This window comes from Vulpes lagopus, chromosome 21 (genome assembly GCF_018345385.1).
Source record: "Vulpes lagopus strain Blue_001 chromosome 21, ASM1834538v1, whole genome shotgun sequence".
Taxonomy (NCBI): Eukaryota; Metazoa; Chordata; class Mammalia; order Carnivora; family Canidae; genus Vulpes; species Vulpes lagopus.
This window is the reverse complement of record NC_054844.1, coordinates 43,135,993-43,160,817: the sequence shown is the minus strand read 5'-3', so window position 1 is coordinate 43,160,817 and position 24,825 is coordinate 43,135,993. Positions and strand designations below refer to the sequence as shown.

The 24,825-nt window shown below is 43.8% G+C and overlaps 1 protein-coding gene across 1 annotated transcript; it reads left to right on the top strand.

Annotated features, from left to right (window-relative positions):
• The first annotated feature begins 740 nt into the window (after positions 1–740).
• On the top strand, positions 741–7,020 carry KRT5 (keratin 5). Its single transcript, XM_041736856.1, has 9 exons — positions 741–1,375; positions 1,932–2,146; positions 3,126–3,186; positions 3,296–3,391; positions 3,944–4,108; positions 4,495–4,620; positions 4,865–5,085; positions 5,848–5,882; positions 6,347–7,020. The coding sequence occupies exons 1-9, from the start codon at positions 818–820 to the stop codon at positions 6,661–6,663; spliced, it is 1,794 nt and encodes a 597-aa protein (XP_041592790.1). The 5' UTR covers positions 741–817; the 3' UTR covers positions 6,664–7,020.
• Positions 7,021–24,825: the final 17,805 nt, after the last annotated feature.

The following is a 24,825-nucleotide window of genomic DNA, read 5'->3' as shown; positions in this document are numbered from 1 at the left end:
AGAGGCCCAAGAGCAAGGGGGAAAGGTCAAAGCCACAAAAAACACTGACTCGGGAGGAGCTGCGGAGGGATAGGCCTGCCCCTGTAGGGCGCAAAGCGACATAGACCCCGGGGTGGAGGATGTCCCACGTTCCCTGCTTCTGGAGCTCATGGCTTGGGGAGACAACCAGAGAGCCTGCCCAGTGGGCTCCGGGATGATGACTTTGCCTCCCTCAAGAACGGGAATCCTGCAGTCAAGGACAGATGTCTATTTTCCCCTCTAGCACACGGCTGGGATGTCAGCAACCCTCCGCCGGAAAGAGTAAAATAGAGCAGATCCCTGGCCCTGGAGGGCTCCTTGGCCTCCAATTCATGGGCAGCGTGCCCTGCGCTGAGATGGCTGGGACACTGGCCGCCCGGACACTGGCCAAAGTAAGTGACCCCTTGTCTCTGGTGCTCCTTCCTGGGTGCTCACAGCCCCGGGCCCCCACGGCGAAGAGAGACTGGCTGGCAGCTTCGCCAACTCTCTGCCAAGACATCAGCGCTGCAAGGCAAGGTTATTCCTAACCGAGCACAGCCTGCCAGGAAGCCAGCGTTTGCACCCCACACCACCGTGCAGGTGTGCCGGTGAGCTCACAGCTGCCCCCCAGGCATGCCCAGCCCACTTAATCATTCACAGCTCGACAGCTCTCCCGCCCAGCCCAGTTCTAGGGAATAAAAAGGGGGGACTGCGGCTCCGGGGTAACAGAGCCACCTTCTGCGTCCTGCCGCGCTCTGTTCCCGCCAGCACTCCCAACCCCTAGGGCCCAGTACTCTTGCTCCACCAGGAACAAGCCATCATGTCTCGCCAGTCGAGTGTATCCTTCCGGAGCGGGGGCAGCCGTAGCTTCAGCGCTGCCTCTGCCATTACCCCGTCTGTCTCCCGCACCAGCTTCACCTCCGTGTCCCGCTCCGGGGGTGGCGGTGGCGGCTTTGGCAGGGTCAGCCTAGGGGGTGCTTGTGGAGCAGGTGGCTATGGCAGCCGCAGCCTCTACAACCTGGGAGGCTCCAAGAGGATCTCCATCAGCACTAGTGGTGGCAGCTTCAGGAACCGATTCGGCGCAGGTGCTGGTGCTGGAGGCGGCTATGGCTTCGGAGGTGGAGCCGGGAGTGGATTTGGCTTTGGCGGTGGAGCTGGTGCAGGCTTTGGGCTCGGTGGCGGCGCTGGCTTTGGAGGTGGCTTCGGTGGCCCTGGCTTCCCCGTGTGCCCCCCTGGAGGCATCCAAGAGGTCACCGTCAACCAGAGCCTCCTGACTCCCCTCAACCTGCAAATCGACCCCGCCATCCAGCGGGTGAGGACGGAGGAGCGCGAGCAGATCAAGACCCTCAACAACAAGTTCGCCTCCTTCATCGACAAGGTGAGCGGGATCCTTTGTGAAAAACCACCACGCGTGTGGAATAAATGCCAAAGAAAGTGGGAAGAGGGGAGATTTTCTGACTTGGTGCAAATATCTTCATAGTTGGCAGTTTTTTTCTGTGTACTTTTCTGGATTTGTGGCCCATTTTCTTAGTTAGACTGCTAGTTGGTCGCTTAGAAGAGAGGATCTCATTTCTTCCCCTTCAGAGATGACCCCGTAAGCGCTCCTCGATCCCTGTGGGGGCAAAGAGTAGAATTCTGTGCTTCCTGGAGTAGTGCTGACTAAGTAGAAAGGTAGATGAGTTCATTGGGCAGGAGCCTGAGGGCCTGCACCAGTGTCCCGGGCACCAGTCACCAGTCACCCAGCTGTGCCCAGGTGACCCATAGAAGAGGGGGGGCAGGCACCTCACTCTGGACCTCCACTCCTGGGGCTCACAGCCAGGTGCTGTTGCATGGAGAGGTGTAGGGGACCAGAGTGAAATGGGAGAAAAACTGGGGAATTGATGATGGAAACATGAAATTCAAGTTTCTCCACCTTTAAACTCCGTCTCCTCCAGGTGCGCTTCCTGGAGCAACAGAACAAGGTCCTGGACACCAAGTGGACTCTGCTCCAGGAGCAGGGCACCAAGACCGTGAGGCAGAACCTGGAGCCCCTGTTTGAGCAGTACATCAACAACCTCAGGAGACAGCTGGACAGCATCCTGGGGGAGAGGGGCCGCCTGGACTCGGAGCTGAGGAACATGCAGGACCTGGTGGAGGACTTCAAGAACAAGTGAGTTGCAGGGAGCAGACACAGGACCGGTGATGTCTTCTTGGCACCAGATGTGCTTGATAACCAGGCGGCTTGCTGCTTATGCCTTCCCCACGGGCTAGACATGTATACTTCCATGGGCACCTGAAGTCCTGGAAAAAAGAAAATGCAGTTCATGTTTAGAAAGTACCAGCCCGGGATCCCTGGGTGGCGCAATGGTTTGGCGCCTGCCTTTGGCCCAGGGCGCGATCCTGGAGACCCGGGATCGAATCCCACATCGGGCTCCCGGTGCATGGAGCCTGCTTCTCCCTCTGCCTGTGTCTCTGCCTCTCTCTCTCTCTCTGTGACTATCATAAATAAAAATAAAAAAAAATAAAAAATAAAAAAAAAAGAAAGTACCAGCCCCAATCTCAGTCCCTCGGTACCACCAGTATTTGGCCACCAGCCAGAGCAACAAGCTCACTCGGTGCGGTGCCCTTGGTATGACCTGGTGAAATAAGCCATCATGTAATCCTTGCTCTTTGGGGCTTTTCTCCCCAGTGTAGTCAAAGTCCACAGTGCAGGCTCTCTGATGGATTTTCTCCAAACCTAACTTAGTGGCTCAAATAATTTATTTAGTCCTTGTGGAGCAGCAGCTGGGTTGGTAGCTTTTTTGGTTTGTTTTCACAAGGCTGTGAAAGCTGAAAAAAAAAAAACCCACTAGGGAAATGGACTAGATGTGGAGTTGGGGAGAAACAACGCAGCTTCTTTATGGGAATATTCTTGAAGCAACCGAGTGGTGACAATAACATAATGATTATCTGGTAGGCAGTTACCGAAAAACCAATGTTCTTGTGGGTAGGACCTTGTCCAGGGGCTCACACTCCCTTTCTGCCTGTATGATCTGAGAAGACCCTTCCCAGCGGGAAGGCAGGCCCAAGTGGTCCTGATGCAATAAAGAGCCCAGGTGCCACCTGCCCCTCATCCGCTGATCAGCACCCCGCATCCCTTTTACCGCCAGGTACGAAGATGAAATCAACAAGCGCACCACCGCGGAGAATGAGTTTGTGATGCTGAAGAAGGTGCGTGGGTAAAAGACAGCCCGTAGCCTGTGGCTATGCGCCCTAAGGTGTCGTCCATTTAAGACAGGGTAAGAATTGGGTACGGTGCCACTCATCCCTGTTTCTCTAGGACGTGGACGCTGCCTACATGAACAAGGTGGAGCTAGAGGCCAAGGTTGATGCCCTGATGGATGAGATCAACTTCATGAAGATGTTCTTTGAGGCGGTAAGAGATGCCCCCCCCATCTGGGACCCATAGACATGGGGCATTACCAGGAATCAAGGGCTCCAGGATTGACTTCAGTGGTTCCTAAGCTGTGGGCACACCTCTGTCTCTCTTCCCCCCTTTGGTATTAGTCGCACTTTATTACTTATGAAGACAGCCCTTGGGAAAGAAGAAAGTCAATTTTCAAACAAAAGTCCTCTTCCACAGTCATTTTGCAGAGTAAAGTCTGGAGTGCGTTACCAGAGGCGCGAGTATAACTTTCCTGGCCACCTCCCCTTTCTGGAGTGGCATCCCCTCTCTGTTTTCTCCCAGCCTGGAGTCCATGGGACTAGATTATTTTAAAATAAGTCAATGGCCCAAGAAGACACAAGTTGGAGAGGTTTTTAAAAAACTAGATCGAGTCATGATCTGGATTGTTTATTAACTCATGTTCATTTTTAGGTGAGGTGGCTATTATGCCTTTTCTCAAGTTGACATACCACAATGAGTGGAAGATTTGAATGGACTTGACATTAAATAACACAGAATGCCTGACTTCAAATCTCCCCGCAGGAGCTGTCCCAGATGCAGACGCATGTCTCGGACACGTCCGTGGTCCTGTCCATGGACAACAACCGCTCCCTGGACCTGGACAGCATCATCGCTGAGGTCAAGGCCCAGTATGAGGACATCGCCAACCGCAGCCGGACGGAAGCTGAGTCCTGGTACCAGACCAAGGTGAGTGCTATGGCAAATACATCCTGAGTGAGGGGATGAACATGTGTCTAGGATTCTGGGCCATTGACAAAACGCTGAGGATGGGGGTCCTGAAACCTGCTGAGGCCTCGTAGGGTCACTTATACGAAGAGTCATGTATGCATTTGCCACATAAACTCAAGATAAGGAAAATCTCATTCTGAATCCCACACCTGTGTCTCTATGAAAGCAAAGGATTAAAGGGAAAGTTACCTAAGACCAGGTCCACCTGGACAACACTGAAATTGGCCCCAGGCCTCAGATAATGACACCACTTACCACTTCTTGGTAGTTCCTACCTGTGAGCTTTGAGAAAGTGTTTCCACGCTCAAATAAATGGGATCTTTCCTCTTTTCCTATGGCTTCAGTATGAAGAGCTGCAGCAGACAGCAGGCCGTCACGGGGATGATCTCCGCAACACCAAGCAAGAGATCTCTGAGATGAACCGGATGATCCAGAGGCTGAGAGCTGAGATTGACAATGTCAAGAAGCAGGTAGGAAGAGGTTGCAAGAAGGCAAGGAAGGGGCTTGAGCTCTGAAAGGCAGACCTATTTTGTTTTGTTTTACTTTTTATGAGCACACACACACACCCCAGAGCTAGAACAAGTACCAGCGTTTCAATGTTCCACCATCTACAGTGACCAGTGTACTGGCTTCTCCCTGGAATCCCAGAAAGAGATACAACAGGCCTAGGTCAGCTACAAAAGGGTTCCCACTCACACTTCTTTCCCTCTGTAGTGCGCCAACCTGCAGAATGCCATCGCTGATGCTGAGCAGCGCGGGGAGCTGGCCCTCAAGGACGCCAAGAACAAGCTGGCTGAGCTGGAGGACGCCCTGCAGAAGGCCAAGCAGGACATGGCCCGGCTGCTGAGGGAGTACCAGGAGCTCATGAACACCAAGCTGGCCCTGGACGTGGAGATCGCCACGTACAGGAAGCTGCTGGAGGGCGAGGAGTGCAGGTGGGCAACATAAAGCGGACTTCAACAGGCCAGGATGGCGTCACATTTGACAAAATGGAGCTTCTTCTCCGCTACAGGGTGTAAATCACACACACAAGTGACCGCTTTCTTGTGCATGATAATTATTCTTCACTAATCCAGTTTACCCGCCACGAACACCAAGCTGACCCACACAACGTGGCCCCAACTCATCTTGCTGACCCTCTTCCCACCACCAGTATTCGTTCTCACCCTGTTCCCACCACCAGATTCCTCTTCTTCAGACAACTAAGCAACTCAACAAATGTCTTCCCCACTCTTCAAGTGCCCCTTCTTTTAAGAAGCCTTTCATGATTACTCGAGCTAAGTTCAATTCACTTGCCTTTGGATTCTTGAACTATTCCATTTTCTGCAATCTTCTGACATTACCCACTACCCATCCTTCCTGTTAGAAGTATGTCAGTCCATGCCAAATTCCCTCAGAGAATTCCCCAGGCCCAAACTGCTTCATACATATTCATCATTCCCACAGCCTCTTACTCATGCTTTCCATATAATGGGTGGAGGAATGTGAATTACAATCTTCTTTCAATAACCTGTCTTTAGGTCAAACAGGTTAACACTTGTCTTCATTGGGAAGTGACTCGAGAGGAGAGGGCTCTTTCCCTAATTTAAGCAGCTCTGGGGCATACAGGCCCCTTGCTTATAGAACAAGCTCAGAACATGGCTAGTACTGTCTTTTGAGGAGTTTTTAACTCTTGCTTTAATTTTTTCCCCTTTTAGACTGAGTGGAGAAGGAGTTGGACCAGTCAACATCTGTAAGTACCTTTGAGCAGACATTAACAATGATGGTAATATGGGGTATTTGGGGCCAACTCAGAATCCTGTTGTTTCTGGATACTGGAAACTCCCATCCTAATATGTGGTTATTTATTTATTATGCTTAGAGAGAAGCAGGTGGTGGAGGGGAAAAAACACAGGTTGAGACATGAACCAACATGTTCATGTCTCATTTCTTAAAGGGTAGGCCCAGTATCCCATACATCCTGTGCCCTCTCCCCTCACTTTCCCTACCTCCTGATTACTTAGCACCATCCCTTGCCTTCTATGCTCACTAACTTTCTGTTAGGGACCTTAAATAAATAGCTTAGTTCTGAGACTCATTTGCTACTCTGTGAAAGGGGCCAGGTACAGTGTTAACACTAGTGGGATCAAATAACTTGGGCACATAAGATCAATCTAGCACACTGGTCTCACCAACTTCTCCCTCCTTTCTCTGCAGCTGTCATCACAAACAGCGTGTCCTCTGCCTACGGCGGCGGCAGTGGTTTTGGTGGAGGCAGTGGCTTTGGTGGTGGCCTCGGTGGCGGTCTGGGCGGTGGTCTTGGCGGTGGTCTTGGAGGAGGTGGCAGCGGGAGCTACTACTCCAGCAGCAGTGGAGGCGTCGGCCTGGGTGGTGGGCTCAGTGTAGGGGGTTCTGGCTTCAGTGCAGGCAGTGGCCGAAGCCTGGGAATGGGCTTTGGCAGTGGCGGGGGCAGCAGCTCCAGTGTCAAGTTTGTCTCTACCACCTCCTCTTCCCGGAAGAGTTTCAAGAGTTAAGAGCCTGCTGCAAGTCACTGCCTCCCAAGAGCAGCAATCCAGCCTGAGGTGACTGCCTCTTCCAGGTAGTTGTCCAAACCAAGTTTTCCCTTTTTCTGGAGTGTAGTTTAAACCACCATTTGCAGAGCCACATTCTTGGTTCCCCAAAGGGCCCAATCCCTGGTCTCTAGTCTCCCCTGTCATGATTCTGTGTTCTGCTTCAAATCAGTCTTTAGGTGTCTATAGCATGTTCCTTGATGAGAAAAGAATCCAAAGTTTCTTAATACCTAAACCTTCAGAACAGTGTCCCCATCCCAAACCCAAATTTTGTTCTGGTTCTGACTACCTCCAGAATGTGTTCAATAAAATGCTTTTATAATATAATCTCTTGTGCAGAATTGTTTTTTCAAGGCATATAACCAGCCTAGAAACCCCATGAGGGTCAATCTGTTCAGATGTGATTGGTTCCTTTGATGATGCATGGGGAGAATGGAATACCCTTGAGGATGGCAAACTGGCCATCCTGGGTGGTCCAGAGACTCCAAGAGGCTTGAGAGAAGGTTGTTAAAGCCTCTAGAATGAAGGAGTGTCTGATGGGCATGAATGGTAATGTCCACTGTATTGCGATTTGGACAGATTTTAGAGCTTTTTGTTGGAGAGGGGCTCCATTCAAGGTGGGCTGATTTGCAAGCAATAGCATAAATGGGCCTAAACAAAAATTTTAAATAAAGAATATGTTAGGGATCCCTGGGTGGCGCAGTGGTTTGGCGCTTGCCTTTGGCCCAGGGCGCGATCCTGGAGACCCGGGATCGAATCCCACATCAGGCTCCCGGTGCATGGAGCCTGCTTCTCCCTCTGCCTATGTCTCTGTCCCTCTCTCTCTCTCTCTGTTACTATCATAAATAAATAAAAATTTAAAAAAATTAAAAAAAAAAAGAATATGTTACCTTCAGAACTTAAAATAGCCTAAAAGATGCTAGGACTATTCTGGTATTATGAGTACCAAGCAGGTCAATAGCTGTTTCTTGACAGTGTCAGGGTGGCTTTAGGATTACCAGATAATTTCAGGTATTTAACTGAGGCAGCAAGTATTTGCACTATTTATAGAGCAGTGGCTCATCCTCTTTGTGAGCTCCTTTGTATTTGCATGTCCTGAATGAGTGTGTCCAGTAAATCTCTTCCGAGGAGCATTTGTCAGTGTAATAGCATTCCTGTGCTCCCGTAGAAAGTCAGATGCATTTAAGGTCTTGCCTGCAAAGATTGTGGGAATGGCAGGGCTCTTGAGGCATTCCCTGAGCATCTGAGTTAAAGATGTATTGTGCCTTTCTGGAGTAAAGGCAAACTGACGGAAAGGCTGTGGGGATGGGTATTGAACAGAATATTATTAGCCAAATCCATGAAAGCGAAGTATTTGCCAGTTGCTGATTGGGTAGAGTCAGCAATTTCATTAATATTGGGTAGGGGCCTTAATGACTCATCATATTAAGGCTGTAATAATTCACTATGAGGTATCTTTATTCTTTCCAAGTTAAAAACCAAGCCAAATTGGGTTGTTGAATGGAGAAACAGTAAGCATAATCCCCCTTCTCTAAACAGATCCCATAAAATGGGTTTCATTCTTTGAAGGCCCTGTTCTAATTTACATTGAGACATATTCACTATTTTAACTAGCAGAAGGTCTATGGAGTCTGATTTTGTCAAGCCAATGGATAAGTGTCAAGGACTTGATTTAATTTTAGTTCGTTACTCATTGGGTTTGAGTGTGCGTGACCGCTGTGAGATGTTTTAGGGGGCCATGCATGAAATTTAGGCAAGTCAATAGTGCTGATAATTAAGGTGAGGCATACCTGTCTGTTCTCTATTTTGGGTTCATTAACTACCCCAAGATTACAGGGGTACCGTGTTTAAATATAGTGAGATCCCAGGCCTAAGTGTAATTTGACCTCCAGTATGGATCAAGGCCACAAAGATTGGCCAATTAGTGTATTTCAGATATTAAAGTTAATTCAGAACCCATATGCTAGAGGCACAAAGCCAATCCATGCTCTTTTTTATCTTTTTGATGTAAAAATTCTTTTAGTAAATTTCAAATTTCCAATTGCATTAAATTGTTTCAGTTCTTTGCTTCCTGTTTCCAGATTTTTCTTCCTTTCTTTCTTTTCTCTTCTCCTTTTTCTTCTTCTTCTCTTCCTTTCTCTTTCTCTCTCTTCTTTCCTTTCTTCCTTTGTTCTTCCCTTTGTTCCTTCTCTTCCTTCCTTCTTCTACTCTCTCTCCCATTCTTTCTTTCTCTCTTTTTCTTTGCTGTGTTTATTTGATATACTTGTGGGAGAGAGGGATTATTCTCTTTCTTGCCCATATCTTCCTCCAGAGAGCCTCAAGTTGGTATCATCAGGGTTTGGGGCCTCCCTCATGGAAATAGTTGAAATAACCTCTTAGTTATATCACAGTTATGACATATTTGTTTTCCCCTAGAGCTCTGAGGATGAGGATCTTTTTTGGCAACAGAAGGAGGAGAAGCAGCAGCAGCAGTAAACACATTTGCAGGGTCCTAGTAAACTACCTGCTTTTCAGATGTGGCTTCAGCATGCCACATCTTTCAAGCCATCCATATTTGGATTAGCCTGGGAGACCTCCTGTTCTCTCCCCAGGGAGCCTTATTATGTGAACAATATATTTTCATACTATCTTGGTGTGTATGTGTACTGTCATCAATCTCAATAGTTGAACCAAATTTTGGTTAGGGACTGGTCTTTCTCCACAAGGCTGACCACCTGATGGGACCATATATTGCACAGATTATTGATCTTTCCCTTGAGCACTTCATAGAATGGAGACCAACATATTGAGACACACACTAATGGTCACAGGGTAAGAGTCATTCCCATGATCTTAGCATCAGTCATATTTTATGGGAGAATCCAGAAACACAATTCAATATGAGACTATAGAAAGGTCTGGTCTGAGTGCATGACCCAGTGCCATATTAAGGAGTGCCCCAGTCCCATTCTCTTGCCTCTAAATAACAATTGTTGAAACTTCTGACATAAGTCAGGTAGGTCTATAACAGATGCCTTGGTAGAACTCAGTAAATGTATCACAAACACAGCTCAGAGTGTAAGTTTGATATCAGGCAGCTACACAACTCAAAGAACCTACTAGACATAAAGCAGTAGCTCAAAATGAATGCTCACAAGTACACAGCAGAGCTATATTGCAAGGCAAAGTAAGAAAAGAAAGACCCCAGTGGTAACAGTCATCGTCTAGACATACTGCTCACTGTGCCAATTATTATGGCCACTCTGCGAGGCAGGATGAATCTCCACTCAAAATTTGGTTCAACTATTGAGATTGATGACAGTACACATACACACCAAGATAGTATGAAAATATATTGTTCACATAATAAGGCTCCCTGGGGAGAGAACAGGAGGTCTCCCAGGCTAATCCAAATATGGCTTGAAAGAGGAGGGAATGGAGATGGAGTGCAGATTTTTATGGTGACTAGGGATGAGGCCAGGTTGAGGATTACCACATAGGGCTTGAAGTTCCCACTAATCACAAAAAGAGGGAATATCCAGGCTTTCTTATCCAGGTTTTCTCAGATGTGGAAAGAGGGGAAGAGGGAAGAATAGAGCTTAGAAGCTGTCAAATATCATAATGGTAAGGGGGGCTCAACATTTGAAAAAACACAATTATATAATATACAATGTTAACAGAATAAAATGAGAGAAATCAAATGCTCTCTCTCTCTCTTGCTCTCTCTTTCTCTGTCTCTCTGTCTCTGTCTCTCTCTGTCTCTCTCTCTCTCACACACACACACATCCCAGACAGCAAATATCATATTCAATGACCAAAAATTTCCCATTTAGACCAGGAAGGATGCAAAGATAACTGTGATCACTACAATTATTCAACATTATCCTAGAGATCATAGCTAGAGTGATAAGGTAAGACAAAGAAATAAACATCTTAAGGATTAGAAAGAAAGAAAACAAACTGCAGTTATTCACATATGACATGATTATGCATGTAAAAAAATCAAAAGATTCTCTAAACTATTAGAATTAATAAAAATATGTATCAAGGTCACTAGAAAATTAATATAAAAATCTTTGGATTTCTATATTCTAGTAAGAAACACTTAGAAAATGAAATATAAAAGATACCATTTTTAGTAGTATTAAAAATATCTGATACCTAAGAATAAAGATATGCAAAACATAGACACAGAAAACTACAGGACCTTATTGAAAATGACTAAAGAAAATTAATAAAGAGAGGTATATACTATCTTCATGGATTAGAAAACAGTATTATAAATATGTCAACTTCCCCTATTTGAGCTATGGATTCAAAGCAATTTCAATCAAATTCTGGTGGTATTTTATGTAAACTGATAAAACTATTCTAAAATTTGTGTAGAAATGAAAAAAACCTGAAATATTTTAAAAAATCTTAAAAAGACCAAAGTTCTTATAGTTCCAGATATTGACATTTATAAAAATATACTTAAGTAAGAGAGTGTGCTGTTGGGAAAAGACTGAAAAATGGACCAGTGGAACAATATATAGACTTTACAAACAACCCACATATAGACTCACTTGATTTATAGCAATAGTGCCACTGCAGTGTAATAGGGAAAGAATAGCTTTGTACAACAAATGGTATAAAGTCAGTTGACTCTCCATATGGGAAAAACTGTATCATGAATCCTAACTCGTATCATACATAAATGTCAATTTTTTTCTGTATTATGTAGTCTTATATGTGAAAGGTAAAATGATAATGTATGTAAAAGAAACAATTTTTCATGATGACCCGAAGATAGACAAAATTTCCAAACATCATAAAAATTGCTTACATTAGAAAAAGTATAAACTTCTGCCCATAAAACAACATAAAAGGACCAAAACATCAAGCCACAACCCAGGAAAAGATGTGTACATTATATATATCTCTCTCTCTCAAAGAAAGCGCATACAGAACGTATAACATTTATGTGAAACTCAAAAGACTGTCCACAGTAACATTCTTTTCAAGTATACATGGGACATTCACAAAGATAGATCATATTCTGACCCAGTTTTATAAGATTGAAATTATAAAGGTTATGTTTTATAACTATGGTATATTAAATTAGAAACAAAAAAACAATAAAATATCTCATAAATCCTAATTATTTGGATACTAAATCAAATACTTCTAAGTAACCCATGAGTTAGTTAATGATGGGATCACTTAAAGGAAAGGGTCTAAAGTTTAGTCATTACCTATTACCTGCTCATTTATAATAGAAATCCAGAGCAACCTAATCACCAGTACCATTATCTGTAGTCCAGTATGAGGGAATATCTATGTCAGTCTATGTCTGAATTGCCAGATGTAGCAAATAAAAATATGAGATGTGAAGTTCAATTTGAATTTCAGATGAATGACACATAATTCTTAATGTAAGTATATTCCATGCAATAGTTGGGACATACTTATATTTCAGTTTTTATGTTGCTTATGTGAAATTCAGATTTAACTGTATGTCCTCTGTTTTGACTGGGTGTAATTCATAAGTGACCAAGATAGTAATGCCTGCTCTGAGTATCAGGCCTGCTGACCTGTAGTTGGCCTCCATAGAACTGGGGACTCCTCTGGCCTTTACTCAAGGGTATGAGGGAGACCTGTAGGTAATCTACTGTCATGGAGCTTCTCACATGGGAAAGGAGAACCAGAGTCTGAGCCTGGCTCATTGAGAAGTTTCTTTGTCAGCTTTTGGGATTTTGTGCAGCATGGCAGTTCCTAAGCTCCTCTTCCACCCCACCATGTCTTTGACCTCAAACTCCAGAGCTGCATAATAGAAAGATAAGGAAGTCACTAATATTCAAAAGTCTCCCCCAGCTTTAAAGCCTCTGTCTAGCAACCGAACCTATTCAAGCAGCCAGACCATTGCCCAGCTGCAGAAAACCATGGAATCAGGCTAGACTGCAACTTGATTCATGACCCAGGGAGGCAGGTCTCTGCATTGGCTTCAAATCAGGAAAATATTATAACAGAATAGGTTATTGTTGTTCCTGTGGAATTTTTTCTTGCATTTTATTATTTATCATATAGATAAACCATGGTATAGAATGTCTGATTAGCCAAATTCTAGAATAAGCTTGTATAAACATGACCTAAAAGAGAGAAAGTCCATTTCTGTCAAAAAGTCAAAATTACAACCATGAGACTGATATCTGAGAAGATGTGAATGAGACAATTCTTGCTTGGCAAAATTTGCATAGAAGTTTATGTTGAAAATGGTTTTTAGACATTTTACCACAAAAGGAGAATTTTCCCCAGCCAGAACCACCCTGATGCTAATCTGAATGTCACTTTCAACATGGACCATCTTTCAATTTCATCTTTTAGTCTATGGCATTTCAAAACAAAGTCTCTGACCAACACTTGTTTTGAGGTTTTATTAATTGTTTTAAAGCTAGCACTGGGTAGAAAAACCTGAAGTATAATTAATTGTTGGAGGCTCAGTGTGGATAAATTTGAGAGGGTTTTTAAAATATTTTATTGATTATTCATGAAAGACACACAGAGAGAGGCAGAGACATGGGCAGAGGGAGAAGCAGGATCCATGCAGAGAGCCTGATGTGGGGCTTGATCCTGGAACTCCAAGATCATACCCTGAGCCGAAGGCTCAACTGCTGAGTCACCCAAGTGTCCCAATTTTGAGAGTTAAGAAACCTCAAGGGGAAAAAAAAAACCCTCAAGGGGGCTCAGTCTTTTGGGGATATCCACATTTTGTGAGTTTTGTCTCTAGGAGTTCTACCAAGGACAATGACTAAAACATAGTAATAAATACAGTAGATATTAATCCAATTATATCAATAATCACTTTAAAAGTCAACAACCTAAACATACCATATTTATATTGATGAGAGATCATCAGTATGTATCAAAACCATAAGACCCAACTAAAGATTGGCTACAAGAAACTCATTTTAAATATAAAGTATTCTAAGGAGGGCACTTGATGGGATGATATGATGATGTATCTGCATATATATATATATATATGCATATATATATAGCATACAGAACGTATAACATTTATATAAATATACAGTAAAGAGATGGGGAAAGATATACCATGCTAATACTAATTAAAAGAAATTTGGGGCAGCCTGGGTGGTTCAGCGGTTTAGTGCTGCCTTTGGCCCAGGGCGTGGTCCTGGAGACCTGGGATGGAGTCCCATGTCGGGCTCCCTGCATGGGGCCTGCTTCTCCCTCTGCCTATGTCTCTCTCTGCCTCTCTCACTCTCTCTCTCTCTCTCATGAATAAATAAATAAAATCTTTTTTTAAAAAAAGAAATTTGGAGTATTTGTATTAATTTCGGAAAGAGCAGACTTCAGAGCTAGAAAAATAATCAGGGATAGAGGCATTACCTAATGATAAAGGGATAAATTCTCCAAGAAGATATAATAATCCTTAATGTGTGTGCACCCAGTAACAGAGTATCAAAATACTTGAGGCAACAACTAATAGAATAGCAAGGAAAAATAGACAACTGTACTATTATAGTTGGAGACTTCAACACCCCTCTATTACTAATGAACAGCTCTAGGAGGCAGAAAATCAGTAAAGACATAATTGAATTCAATAACACCATCAACCAACTGGATATAACTGACATCTATAGAATACTTCCATCCAACAACAACAGAATACACACTCTTATTAAGCTTACATGGAACATTCACCAGAATAGAAAGAATAGAAATCATACAATCTATCCTTTTCAAACCATAACAGAAGTAAATTAGAAATTAATGATACTGAAAAATTTCCAAGTGTGAGGAGATTAAATAACACATTTCTAAATAACACATGAGTCAAAGAAGAAATATCAGGAGAAATTTCAAAATATTTTGGACTAAGTGAAAATGAAAATACAGTTTATCAAAATTTGTGGGATGCTGCAAAAGTAGTGGTTAGAGGGAATCCCTGGGTGGCTCAGTGGTTTAGCACCTGCCTTCAGCCCAGGGCATGGTCCTGGAGACCTGGGATCGAGTCCCACATTGGTCTCCCTGCATAGAGCCTGCTTCTTCCTCTGCCTGTGTCTCTGCCTCTCTCTCTCCTCTGTGTCTTTCATGAATAAATAAATAAATAAAATCTTTTTTAAAAAAGGAGTGGTTAGAAAGAAATTTATAGCACTGAATGCATATATTAGAAAAGAAGAGCCATCTAAAATCAATAATCTAAGTGTCCACCTTTGGAAAGTATAAACAGAAGAGCAAATTAATTCCAAAGTAAGCTGAAGGAAATAAGTAATAAAAACTAGAGCAGAAATAAATGAAATAAAAACAAGAAATTGACATAAAAAATCAATGAAACCAAAATACAGTTCTTTGAAAAAACCAATAAAATTAATATGCCTTCAGCCAGGCTAACTAAGAAAACAAAAGAGAAAAGACACAAGTTACTAATAACAGAAATGAATGGGTGAACATCACTATGGATCCCATGGACCTTAAAACGATGATAAAGGAATACTATGAACAACTCTATGCCCACATATTTGATAACCTAGATGAAATGGGTCAATTTCTTGAAAGACACAGCCTGCCAAAATTCACATAAGAAGAAATAGATGCTCTCAATATGCCTCTATCTATTAAAGAAGCCAAATCAATAATTTATAAATTTCCAAAATAAAAAACACCAGGCCCAGGTAGGTTCACTAGTGAATTCTATGAAATCTTTAAGGAAGAAATTATACCAATTCTTCATAACGTCTTTCAGAAGAAAGAAGCAGAAAGAATACTTCCTAACTCATTCTATGAGGCCAGTATTGCCCTAATACCAAAACCAGACAAAGACATTATAGGAGAAGATTATATTATTATACATTATTGTAGGATTATAAACCAAAATCTCTCATAAACATGGATTTAAAAATCCTCGGCAAAACATTAACATATTGAATCCAACAATATATGAAAAGAATTATACACCATGACCAAGTGGGACTTATTCTAGGTGTGTAGAAGGCTGGATCAATATCCAAAAACCATCACATCAACAGGCTATAGAAGAAAAATCACACAATTATATCAGTTGATGCAGGAAAAGCATTTGACAGAATCCTACACCATTTATGACTAAAAAATCTCAACAAACTAGAAATAGAAGGTAACTTCTTCATCTTGATAAAGAGTATCTACAAAAAATCTACAGCTAACATCACAGTTAATAGTCAAAAACTAGCAGCTTTCCCCCTAAGATCAGGAACAAGGCAAGGATGTCCCTTCTTCTTTTCAATATTGCACTGGAGTTCCTAGCTAATGCATTAAGACAAGAAAAGGAAATAAAAAGTACATGCATGAGGAAGAAAGAAATGAAACTGTCTTTGTCCATAGAAGACTTAATTGTTATGTAGGAAATGCAAAAGAATTGACAAAAATAATCCTGGTATTAATAAGTGATGACAGAAAGGCTGTAGGATATGCAATTAATATATAAAAGTCAATTGCTGTGCTGTATATCATCAATAAAAAATTGAAATTGAAATTAAAAACTCAATCCCATTTACATTTGCAACCCCAAACTGACCTACTTATGTATAAATCTAACAAAATATGTGCAAGATGTATATGAGGAAAACTAAAAAAACTCTTATGAACAGAATCAAAGAACTAAATAAATGAAGAGACAGTCCATGTTCATGAATAGGAAGACTCAATATTGTCAAGGTGTCAGTTTTTCCCAACTTAATCTATAGGTTCCAATGAAATCTCAATAAAAAAATCACTGAAAGTTGTTTCTGGATACTGACAAACTCATTCTAAAGTTTGCACGGTGAGGCAAAAGAATCAGAATAGCCAACATAATATTGAAGGAGAAGAACAAAGTCAAAGACTGACACTATCCAAATTAAGACTAGCTATGGTAATCAAGACAGTGTGTTATTGATGAAAGAATAGATAAATAGGTCAATGGAATAGAGTAGAGAACCTAGAAGTAAAGTTATACAAATATAGTCAACAGGTCATTGACAAAGGAACAAAGGCAATACAATGGAGACGCAATCTTTTCAACAAACGGTAATGGAATGACTGGACATCCACATGCAAAACATGATTCTAAATGCAGACCTTACATCATTCACAAAAATTAACTCAAAATAAATCTAAAGGAAAAAAGCAAAACTATAAACCCTAAAAGCTAACAAAGGAGAAAATCTAGATGAGAATTGATAGCTGGACTTCATTAAAATTAAAAACTACTTTGCAAAAGGCGCTGTCAAGAGAATGAGAAGTCAAGCCATAGACTGAGAGAAAATATTTGCAAAAAACGCATCCAATAAAAAGACTGTTGTCTGAATATAAAGAGCTCTTCAAACTCAGTAATAAGAAAACTAACAACCCCAGGGTGCCTGGGTGGTGCAGTCGGTTATGAGTTGGGACGCTTGGTTTCAGCTCAGGTTATGATCTCAGAGTGGTGAGATAGGGCCCCACACTCAGCGTGGAGGCTGCTTGACACCCTCTCTCCATTTGCCCTTCTCCACCTAAAATAAATAAATAAATCTTAAAAAAAAAAAAGAAAACAAACAACCCAATTAGAAAATAGGCCAAAGACCTTAACAGACGGTTCACCAAAGAAAATACACAGATGACAAATAAGTATATAAAAACATGTCCACATCACATGTCATTAGGGAATAGCAAGTTAAAACAATGAGATTCCACTACACACCTTTTAGAATAGGAAAAATCCAAAACTCTGACAACATCAAATGCTCATGAGGACACAGAGCAATACGAACTCCATTCCTTGCTAATGGGAATACAAAATGGTACAGCCATGTTGGAAACAGTTTGGTGGTTTCTTACAAAACTGAATGCACTCTTACCATATGATCCAGAAATCATGCTCCTCTGTATTTACCCAAATGAGCTGAAAACTCATGTCTATGTAAAAACCTATGCGTGACGTTTATGAACAGCATAGAATCATCAGCTGTAACCAATGTACTGCTCTGGTGAGGGATGTTGATAGTGAAGGAGGCTGTGTGTGTGAGGGATCAGGGAGCACAGGCGAACCCTGTTCTTCCCGCTCAATTTTCCTATGAACCTAAAACTGTTCTAAAATTAAAGTCAATTTTTAAAAAATGGTACAATCATTTTGGAAAACTAAAATATGTTTACTTTGTGTGTGTGTGTGTGTGTGTGCGTGTGTGTGTGTGTGTATGGTACACGTGTGACGTGTCTGGCTGGGCTGGCCATACATTAGTTTTGATTCAACAGTTCTATTTCCAGGTATTTATTTGTGTTAATGGAAAACATATGTCCACACAAAGCCTCATGAGTATGTTCATAACCGTTTTATGGAAGGTAATAAATTGGAAATACCCATCAGTCAGAATGGCGAAGAAACTATGGTATATATATTCATACCATGGCTCATCACTCAGCAATAAATGGGATTGAACTATCAATCAATAACGAACTATCAACAACAATGTGGATGAATCTCAAAAACATTTTGCTGAGTAAAAGAATCCAGACACACAAATCTATAAATAATATATATAACAAGTAACTTATAATATATAAATCCAGACACACAAATATAAATAAATATAAATAATAAATAATAAACATGTATTTTAAAATGTATACTGCATGATTCCATTTATCTAAAGTTCTGAAATAAACACGTCAATCCAAGGTGGAAAAGTTCAAAAGAGTGATTTGCCTGCGGGCAGCGGGATTATAGGAAAAGGACACACGAAGATTTCCTGGAGTAATAGAAATGTTCTCTATCTTGATATTATGTGTGTTACAGAGGCGCGTGAGTTTGTCAAAATTGAACTGCACTCTTAAGATCTGTGCATTTCACTGTATGTAAATTATACCAAATAATTTTTTTTTAATTTAAGAGAAATAATGCTTCACTTTTTACATTTCTATACTGGAGATGGGATAGAAAGAGGACGACTGGGAATGAAATCTAGAATACGCAGTCAACAGATGCCTCTACAGGGCCAAACACTCAAAGCCATATGGAATGTTCTTCTGTGCCTATTTGGAAAAATTCCAGGCTGTTTCCTGGAAGCAGTTGAGGAAGGGGGAGAGGAAAATGGGAAAGAAGCTAAATTTATCAGATCCCCTGATCCCCCTTGGTCACGTTAGTTCCACAGATTTGTGCCAGAGGATCTATTGATGGGAGAAAAAGGAGCTAAAGCCAGACTCGGCTGGCAGACTCCAGAGAGAATTCCTGAGGCCTACGGATTGCAGCAGCCCTCAGCTCTCTCAAGGAGAGAGCTTCATTGCTTTACCTCTGTAGCTTTATTTTTTTTTTATTTTTTATTTTATTATTTTATTTTATTTTTTATTGGAGTTCAATTTGCCAACATACAGATTAGCACCCAGGGCTCATCCCGCCAGGTGCCCACCTCTGTAGCTTTGCTCTCACGCGTGTCACTTTCCCTGAGAGCTGCAAGCACTCCCCAGGATATACTGGCAACGACCCCCAGAGCAGACGTGCCACTGATACACATCTGAAGGGTCTGAAGACCGACGTTTTACTAGGCGGTAGTAAAATGACCTTATCTTGGCAGCAGGTAGCCCCTCACGGTCCTGGAAGCCTTCCTTCCAAATTCCCTAGAGACTTCTGCTGTCCTTAGCCTCCACTAACTAGAAGGTACACAATCAGCCAGGCCTCATGACCCCAGTGCATCTCCTTCTGCCCATGGGTCCTGTCCCCTTGCTGTAATAAAAGCACCTTTTTGCCCCAAAAATATCTCAAGAATTCCTTCTTGACCGTTAGCTCCTGGCCCACATCACATCATCGAAGATCGGTCACTAATCCCAACCCCAGGCTTAAAGCTGAGATTACAAAGGATTAACAGATGGAAGTTGCCACTAAATGCCGAGACATCTCGGAGGAGCAGGTGTGAGGCATGTTTGCTCTCTAGGATATTCATACTAAAAGTCAGATGATTTTGAGATGCACACTTTGGATAGGAATTACTCCAAATTATCCTGAATTGGGGGAAAATATCCAATGTATCTATCATTACCTAGACGTTCTCCCCTTACTGACTCTCATTGGAAGGCAGATATCATCCCATAGGCTGCATCTCATCCAACTACTTATAGTATTTTTTTAAAGATTTTATTTATTTATTCATGAGATGCACAGAGAGAGAGAGAGAGGAGAGGCAGAGACACAGGCAGAGGGAGAAGCAGGCTCCATGCAGGGAGCCCAGTGTGAGACTCAGTCCCGGGACTGGGATCAGGCCCTGAGCTGAAGGCAGCACTAAACCGCTGAGCCACCCGGGCTGCCCCCACTTATAGTATTTAAACCAGGTCTTTGTGAATCTCACTGGAGAGTTGCTGGAACATTTTTACCAACTACATTTTTTTTAATGACCCAGGATAGTGAGGTGGACCCTTCAGTGGTGAGGACGCAGGAACCAGAACCTTAAAGGGGAGGCAGGATGCAGAAAGGCGGCGGGGACATGATGGAGGCCATGGAGAACAACAGAAGCCAGGCCACTGGCAACCCCTGGAGATTTTCTCAACCCCTGGGGAGGCCTGGCTGGGCTCTCCTCAACTCCAGTTGCTATGGAGGACCTTGGACACATAACAGGAGGAAACTCTGGCCCCTCACCCATGTCCTCTCTCCCTGCCCATCCCAGGCATGATCTACACCAGCCTTACTGTATGGCTCGTTCTCTTCCCACCCTCGTATCTTTTCAAAAGGTCTTCATCTTCTTTCTGCCTCCAAAATCGCTTCTTCCCTCAGAACCTCCAGATGACTCACTTCCTCCAACTAGTCTTTCGGTGTTGATTAGGAAAGCCAAGCATTGTCCCCTTCAACTGAATTTGCCCCAATCATGCATCTATCGGTACTTAATCATTCAAATGCCCCTACCTACCTCCAGGCTATGAGGGAGAAGCAGGACAAATACGAGGTTCTTGACTTTTCCCCACTAAAGGTCACATGGAGTGACGTCAGGGGGTTTGGGACCACAGTTCCAGAGGCAGGCAGTGCTTTGAACCAAGCATCCCATTGAGCTCCCTGAAAAGTGTTCTCTCAGTGACCTCTGGACCCCATGACTGACCCTAGGTAGAGCCTCATCCCACTGGAAGATGGGAGTTGTCAGAAACTTCTAGCAGCTGTGGGTAAAGCCACTCAAATTTTGTGTCCAGATATATGACCCTGTCACTGTGTTCTCGGCAAATATGGATGGACCGTGTGTGTGGAAATTGAGAAATACAAGGGAAGCTCCGCACTCCAGTTTAGTGCACACCGTATGCTCACGCCAGCCTGCTTATACAGTTTTGGAAGTTTCCATACTGTCTCAACCTCTCTATATATCCCAGAAGGCTGACTTTCCTCTCCAACTTGGGTGCTGCTGTCTACAGTCCTTACACATGTGGCTGCATATGTTTTTCTTTCAGTGGGTGCTCCCTAGGGACGGGACTGGGTCTGTGGGATTCCCTCTGAACAGCATCATCCTGCAGCAGGGCTGGCAGGTCTTAAACTTTGGATGCGTGATGACAATAGCCTATCCTTCAGTCTCGTCTGCCAGCTCCACCCAGAGAGGCAGAAACACAAGGCAAATGCTCTCGGGGCCGACTTTGTAAGGGCTCAGGCTTCGGGGCTCCCCTCCTGCCTTCCTCCATGCTGGGGAGCATGCAAGGAGTACAGGCTGACCCCTGCGCCTAGAACAAAGGGCCTTCTTCATCCCGTGGCGCTCAGACAGCAGCACTGCACGGAGGCTGCCCTGGCAGAGGGAAGAGGCTGGGTTCGGCAGGCTGCCGGGGAGGAGGCCAGCTGTCATCGGCGTTACTCAACGTTGCTTGCTTTAGTTTCTCTCACATAGTTGCCTGAACTATCACCCTTTGTTTGAATCTTGTTATGAAGGCCTGGCCTTCTCCACCCTGCTTCCCTGGGAAAATATAACCACCGTGGGACAGGATTCAGGAACACTGGGGAGATTTCACTGGAGGAATCAGTTCTGTCCCCATCCAGTGCGTCCCCACTGCCTATGAGCACAGCCCTCTCCTGAGAGCAGAAGCAGGAGCAGAGGGCAGAAGGCTGGACTCTAGAGGAGGACAAGGTACAGCTTGGCCCAGGGCGGTAGTGGAAAAGTGAGAAACGGAAGGCAGGGTACCACCCGGCAGCCAAAGATCTAGAAAATCAAGGGCAAATGAATCGGGTACAAACTTGACCTTTTCAGGGTGACGGGACAGGAAAAGAATGAACCTTCCATGGAGCCCCCCGTCTCTCTAACCACCACGCTCCCCGGCCATAGGAGCCTGCAGCAACTCTCACGAGCCCTCCTAGCTGACCTCACTCATGGTCAGGGTCACCGGAATTGGTTCCCAGGGCATCATTCCCTGGCAGGTAGTGATGAGAATTTGCTGGAAAAAAATGTATCCTCATACATATTAGGAGAATATAATATACTATGGAATGTCTTAGAAAGCTATCAATAGGAGAAATACTTGGTCAGAAAATAAAATATAATGCTTCATATTGCTGGTGCTCTTTGGTGCACATGCCAAGCTGGGAAGGGGATAATATGTTCAAGTTAAACCATCCTCTGACCGACTAACTGGTTGAATGTGAGGTTCCTGCTGCAACTGAATTACACACTCTACTCAGGGATGAGTCTCTCTCACCCGGAAAAGACATAAAATCAATACTAAAGGAGGCGCTGATCCGGTCTCTGTGCTGGTTGATGGCAGCCTGTCCCTGCACGCACAGCCCTGAGGACAGAAGAAGGCCCAGTAAAGGGTGGCCCAGGGGAGCCTGATTCCACGTAGGGCAGAGACAGCAGTCTGCTGGGTTCCTGCCAAAGTCACAGACCCTCCTTCTCTCCGGCCACAGTTTCCTTCCAGCCACTTGAGCAAGGAGCTGCATTTGCCCCAAAGCAGAGATTTTCTCTGTCCTGCTGCTCTGGGCACCAGCAAGCTTATAAATCATAATTTATATACCCCTGCCCCTGTTGTTCTTCTAGCTTCCGTGGCACTACACAACTTCTGAGGACAAGGGTAAACCTCCATGTGTGGCTTCCAGGTCCTTACCAATATGATACAGACCTGCGGCACTGGTATCACTTCTTCCATCCCCACCTCCTCTGCCACACACGCAGCTGCACCTGAGCGCCAGTTCTTGAGGATTCTGTGCGTCCCTGAACCTCCCAAGTTTCTTCCTACTTGCATTATAGCAACGATATTATCTCATCTTCGTGGAGCACTTCCGTGTAGGCCCCGTGCTAAGGCCTCTGCATTATTTCCCACGATCCTCACAACATTGTGTGGTAGGCATTATTTCCATGCCCACTATACAGCTGTAAAAATGAATAATTCTTAAAAAGACACACACGAGTCTAGTTATGAGCCTGAGTACTCTGTCTCCAGAGCCCACGCTCTTAACCAGCGATTGACAAACTTTTTCTTTAAAGGGACACATAGTACATCATTTAGGATTTGCAAGCCATACACTTTCAGGGGCAACTACCCAACTCCACCACTGCAGTGTGAAAGCAGCTACAGATATAAATATTGGGCACGATGCATGCTGCTCCTACCTGGCTTGCCAACCTTTCCTACCCCTCCTGACATCATCTAGGCCAAGCCTAGAGCCCCTATCCCAAGAGAGTAGAGTGAAGCAGAACACCATGCCATGGGAAGGGATACTTCTTTCCCAGACGTGGGTGGAATCACATATCTTGGTCAGCCATTGTGCAACCAGGGTGGAGAGGAGGGAGCTGTTTCCGTTGTCTTGAGAAGGTACCTCTTCCCTATGCTCAGAAGAACCTCCTTTGGGCACAGAATGCCCTGTCCTCCTGGATATTGTGCACCCCAAAACACTGGAGAAATGGGACATTTGTAAGATAGTAACAAGAGTTTCTCTCAGGTCATCTCCACATGCCAATTTGTGCTTCCTCTGCTGGTTGCCACGTACTCGAGTGTTCTCACGGTACAGCAAGCCTGCAACTGCTCTCGATGCTCCTGGTATTCGGTCCTTAATGTGTGGGCTGGGGAAAACGGACCTCATTCCTCTCTAGGCCAAACACCACACTCACTCACAGCCTTCTCTCACTCTGAGATGTGTAGCCATTTCAGATTTTAAGCACTGAGATTAGAAATATAAATTTGGAATTTACTTGTGATGTAATCACACATGTAAGGGCACATTTTTTTATGATTCACTGTTTCTATATGCCCCTCAACTTTCCGTACACACTCCATTAAGGTGTCTGCTTCTTGATTCCTAAGAAGTGTCGAAGTCCATCAGAACCAGAGTCAGTGAATGCTTCAATGATTTTTGTCCTACGCATCTTAGATTCCTTAAGTTCCAAGTGAACATACCAAAACAGGAGAGAAAAAGATGTCTATGGACTCTAGTTGGAAAGAAACTTCTGCATAATAACAGATCAGTGGAAAAGAAGAATTGGGGAGGGAAGTGCAGAAGTCAGGTCTCTGGGCAGAGAATCTCAGGAAAACTGCCAACGGGGCACCTTATCGCACGGGACGGGGAGCAAATGCTGATCTCACAGTATAAAAACTCAACTTTTATATCCCTTTGTTTTTCAAAGGACGATATTGTCCCCAAACAGCCCCCACTTCCATGCCTAGGCCACCAGGAAGAACAGGCGGGAGCTCTAGAAGGACAGGTATAGACATGGTGAAAATCACTGCAGGCCAATTCTTGCTCAGGCCTTTGGGCAAATGCCTATAAGAACTCACGGTCAGTCCCACCCTGATGGGAAGGGTGGTGCTGGTAGAGGAGAAAACCTGTGTGGGAAGGGGGCACACAGAGGAGTGTCTGAGTAAGCAGAAGGAAGGGACAATTATCACAGATCAGCTCCTTGTCTCCTTTGTTTGAGAACATGACTAACTCATGACTTCAGTGAATTCATATCCAGCCTTATTGTGTTGGGATCGTCAAGGCTGGAAGGCAGGAGAATTTCTCCATGACTAAAGGAAGCCAAAGAAGTAATCTTCATATTTCATACCTTTAAGAGGCTGGGGCTGATCTCACTATTTGTAAAGCCCAGCCCTTCCCAATCTGCAAGCTCACCTTCCAGGACGGGCCCAGCCCATTTTCACCCTATATAAACCGCTGCCGGGAGGCTCATCTCACAGATCTGCTCCTCTCAGCTCTACCCTCCAGCC

Coding starts and splice junctions, on each gene's coding strand:
- KRT5 (XM_041736856.1), top strand. CDS start 818: ATGTCTCGCCAGTCGAGTGTATCCTTCCGGAGCGGGGGCAGCCGTAGC. Junction 1,376..1,931: donor TCGCCTCCTTCATCGACAAG/GTGAGCGGGATC, acceptor CGTCTCCTCCAG/GTGCGCTTCCTGGAGCAACA. Junction 3,187..3,295: donor AGTTTGTGATGCTGAAGAAG/GTGCGTGGGTAA, acceptor CTGTTTCTCTAG/GACGTGGACGCTGCCTACAT.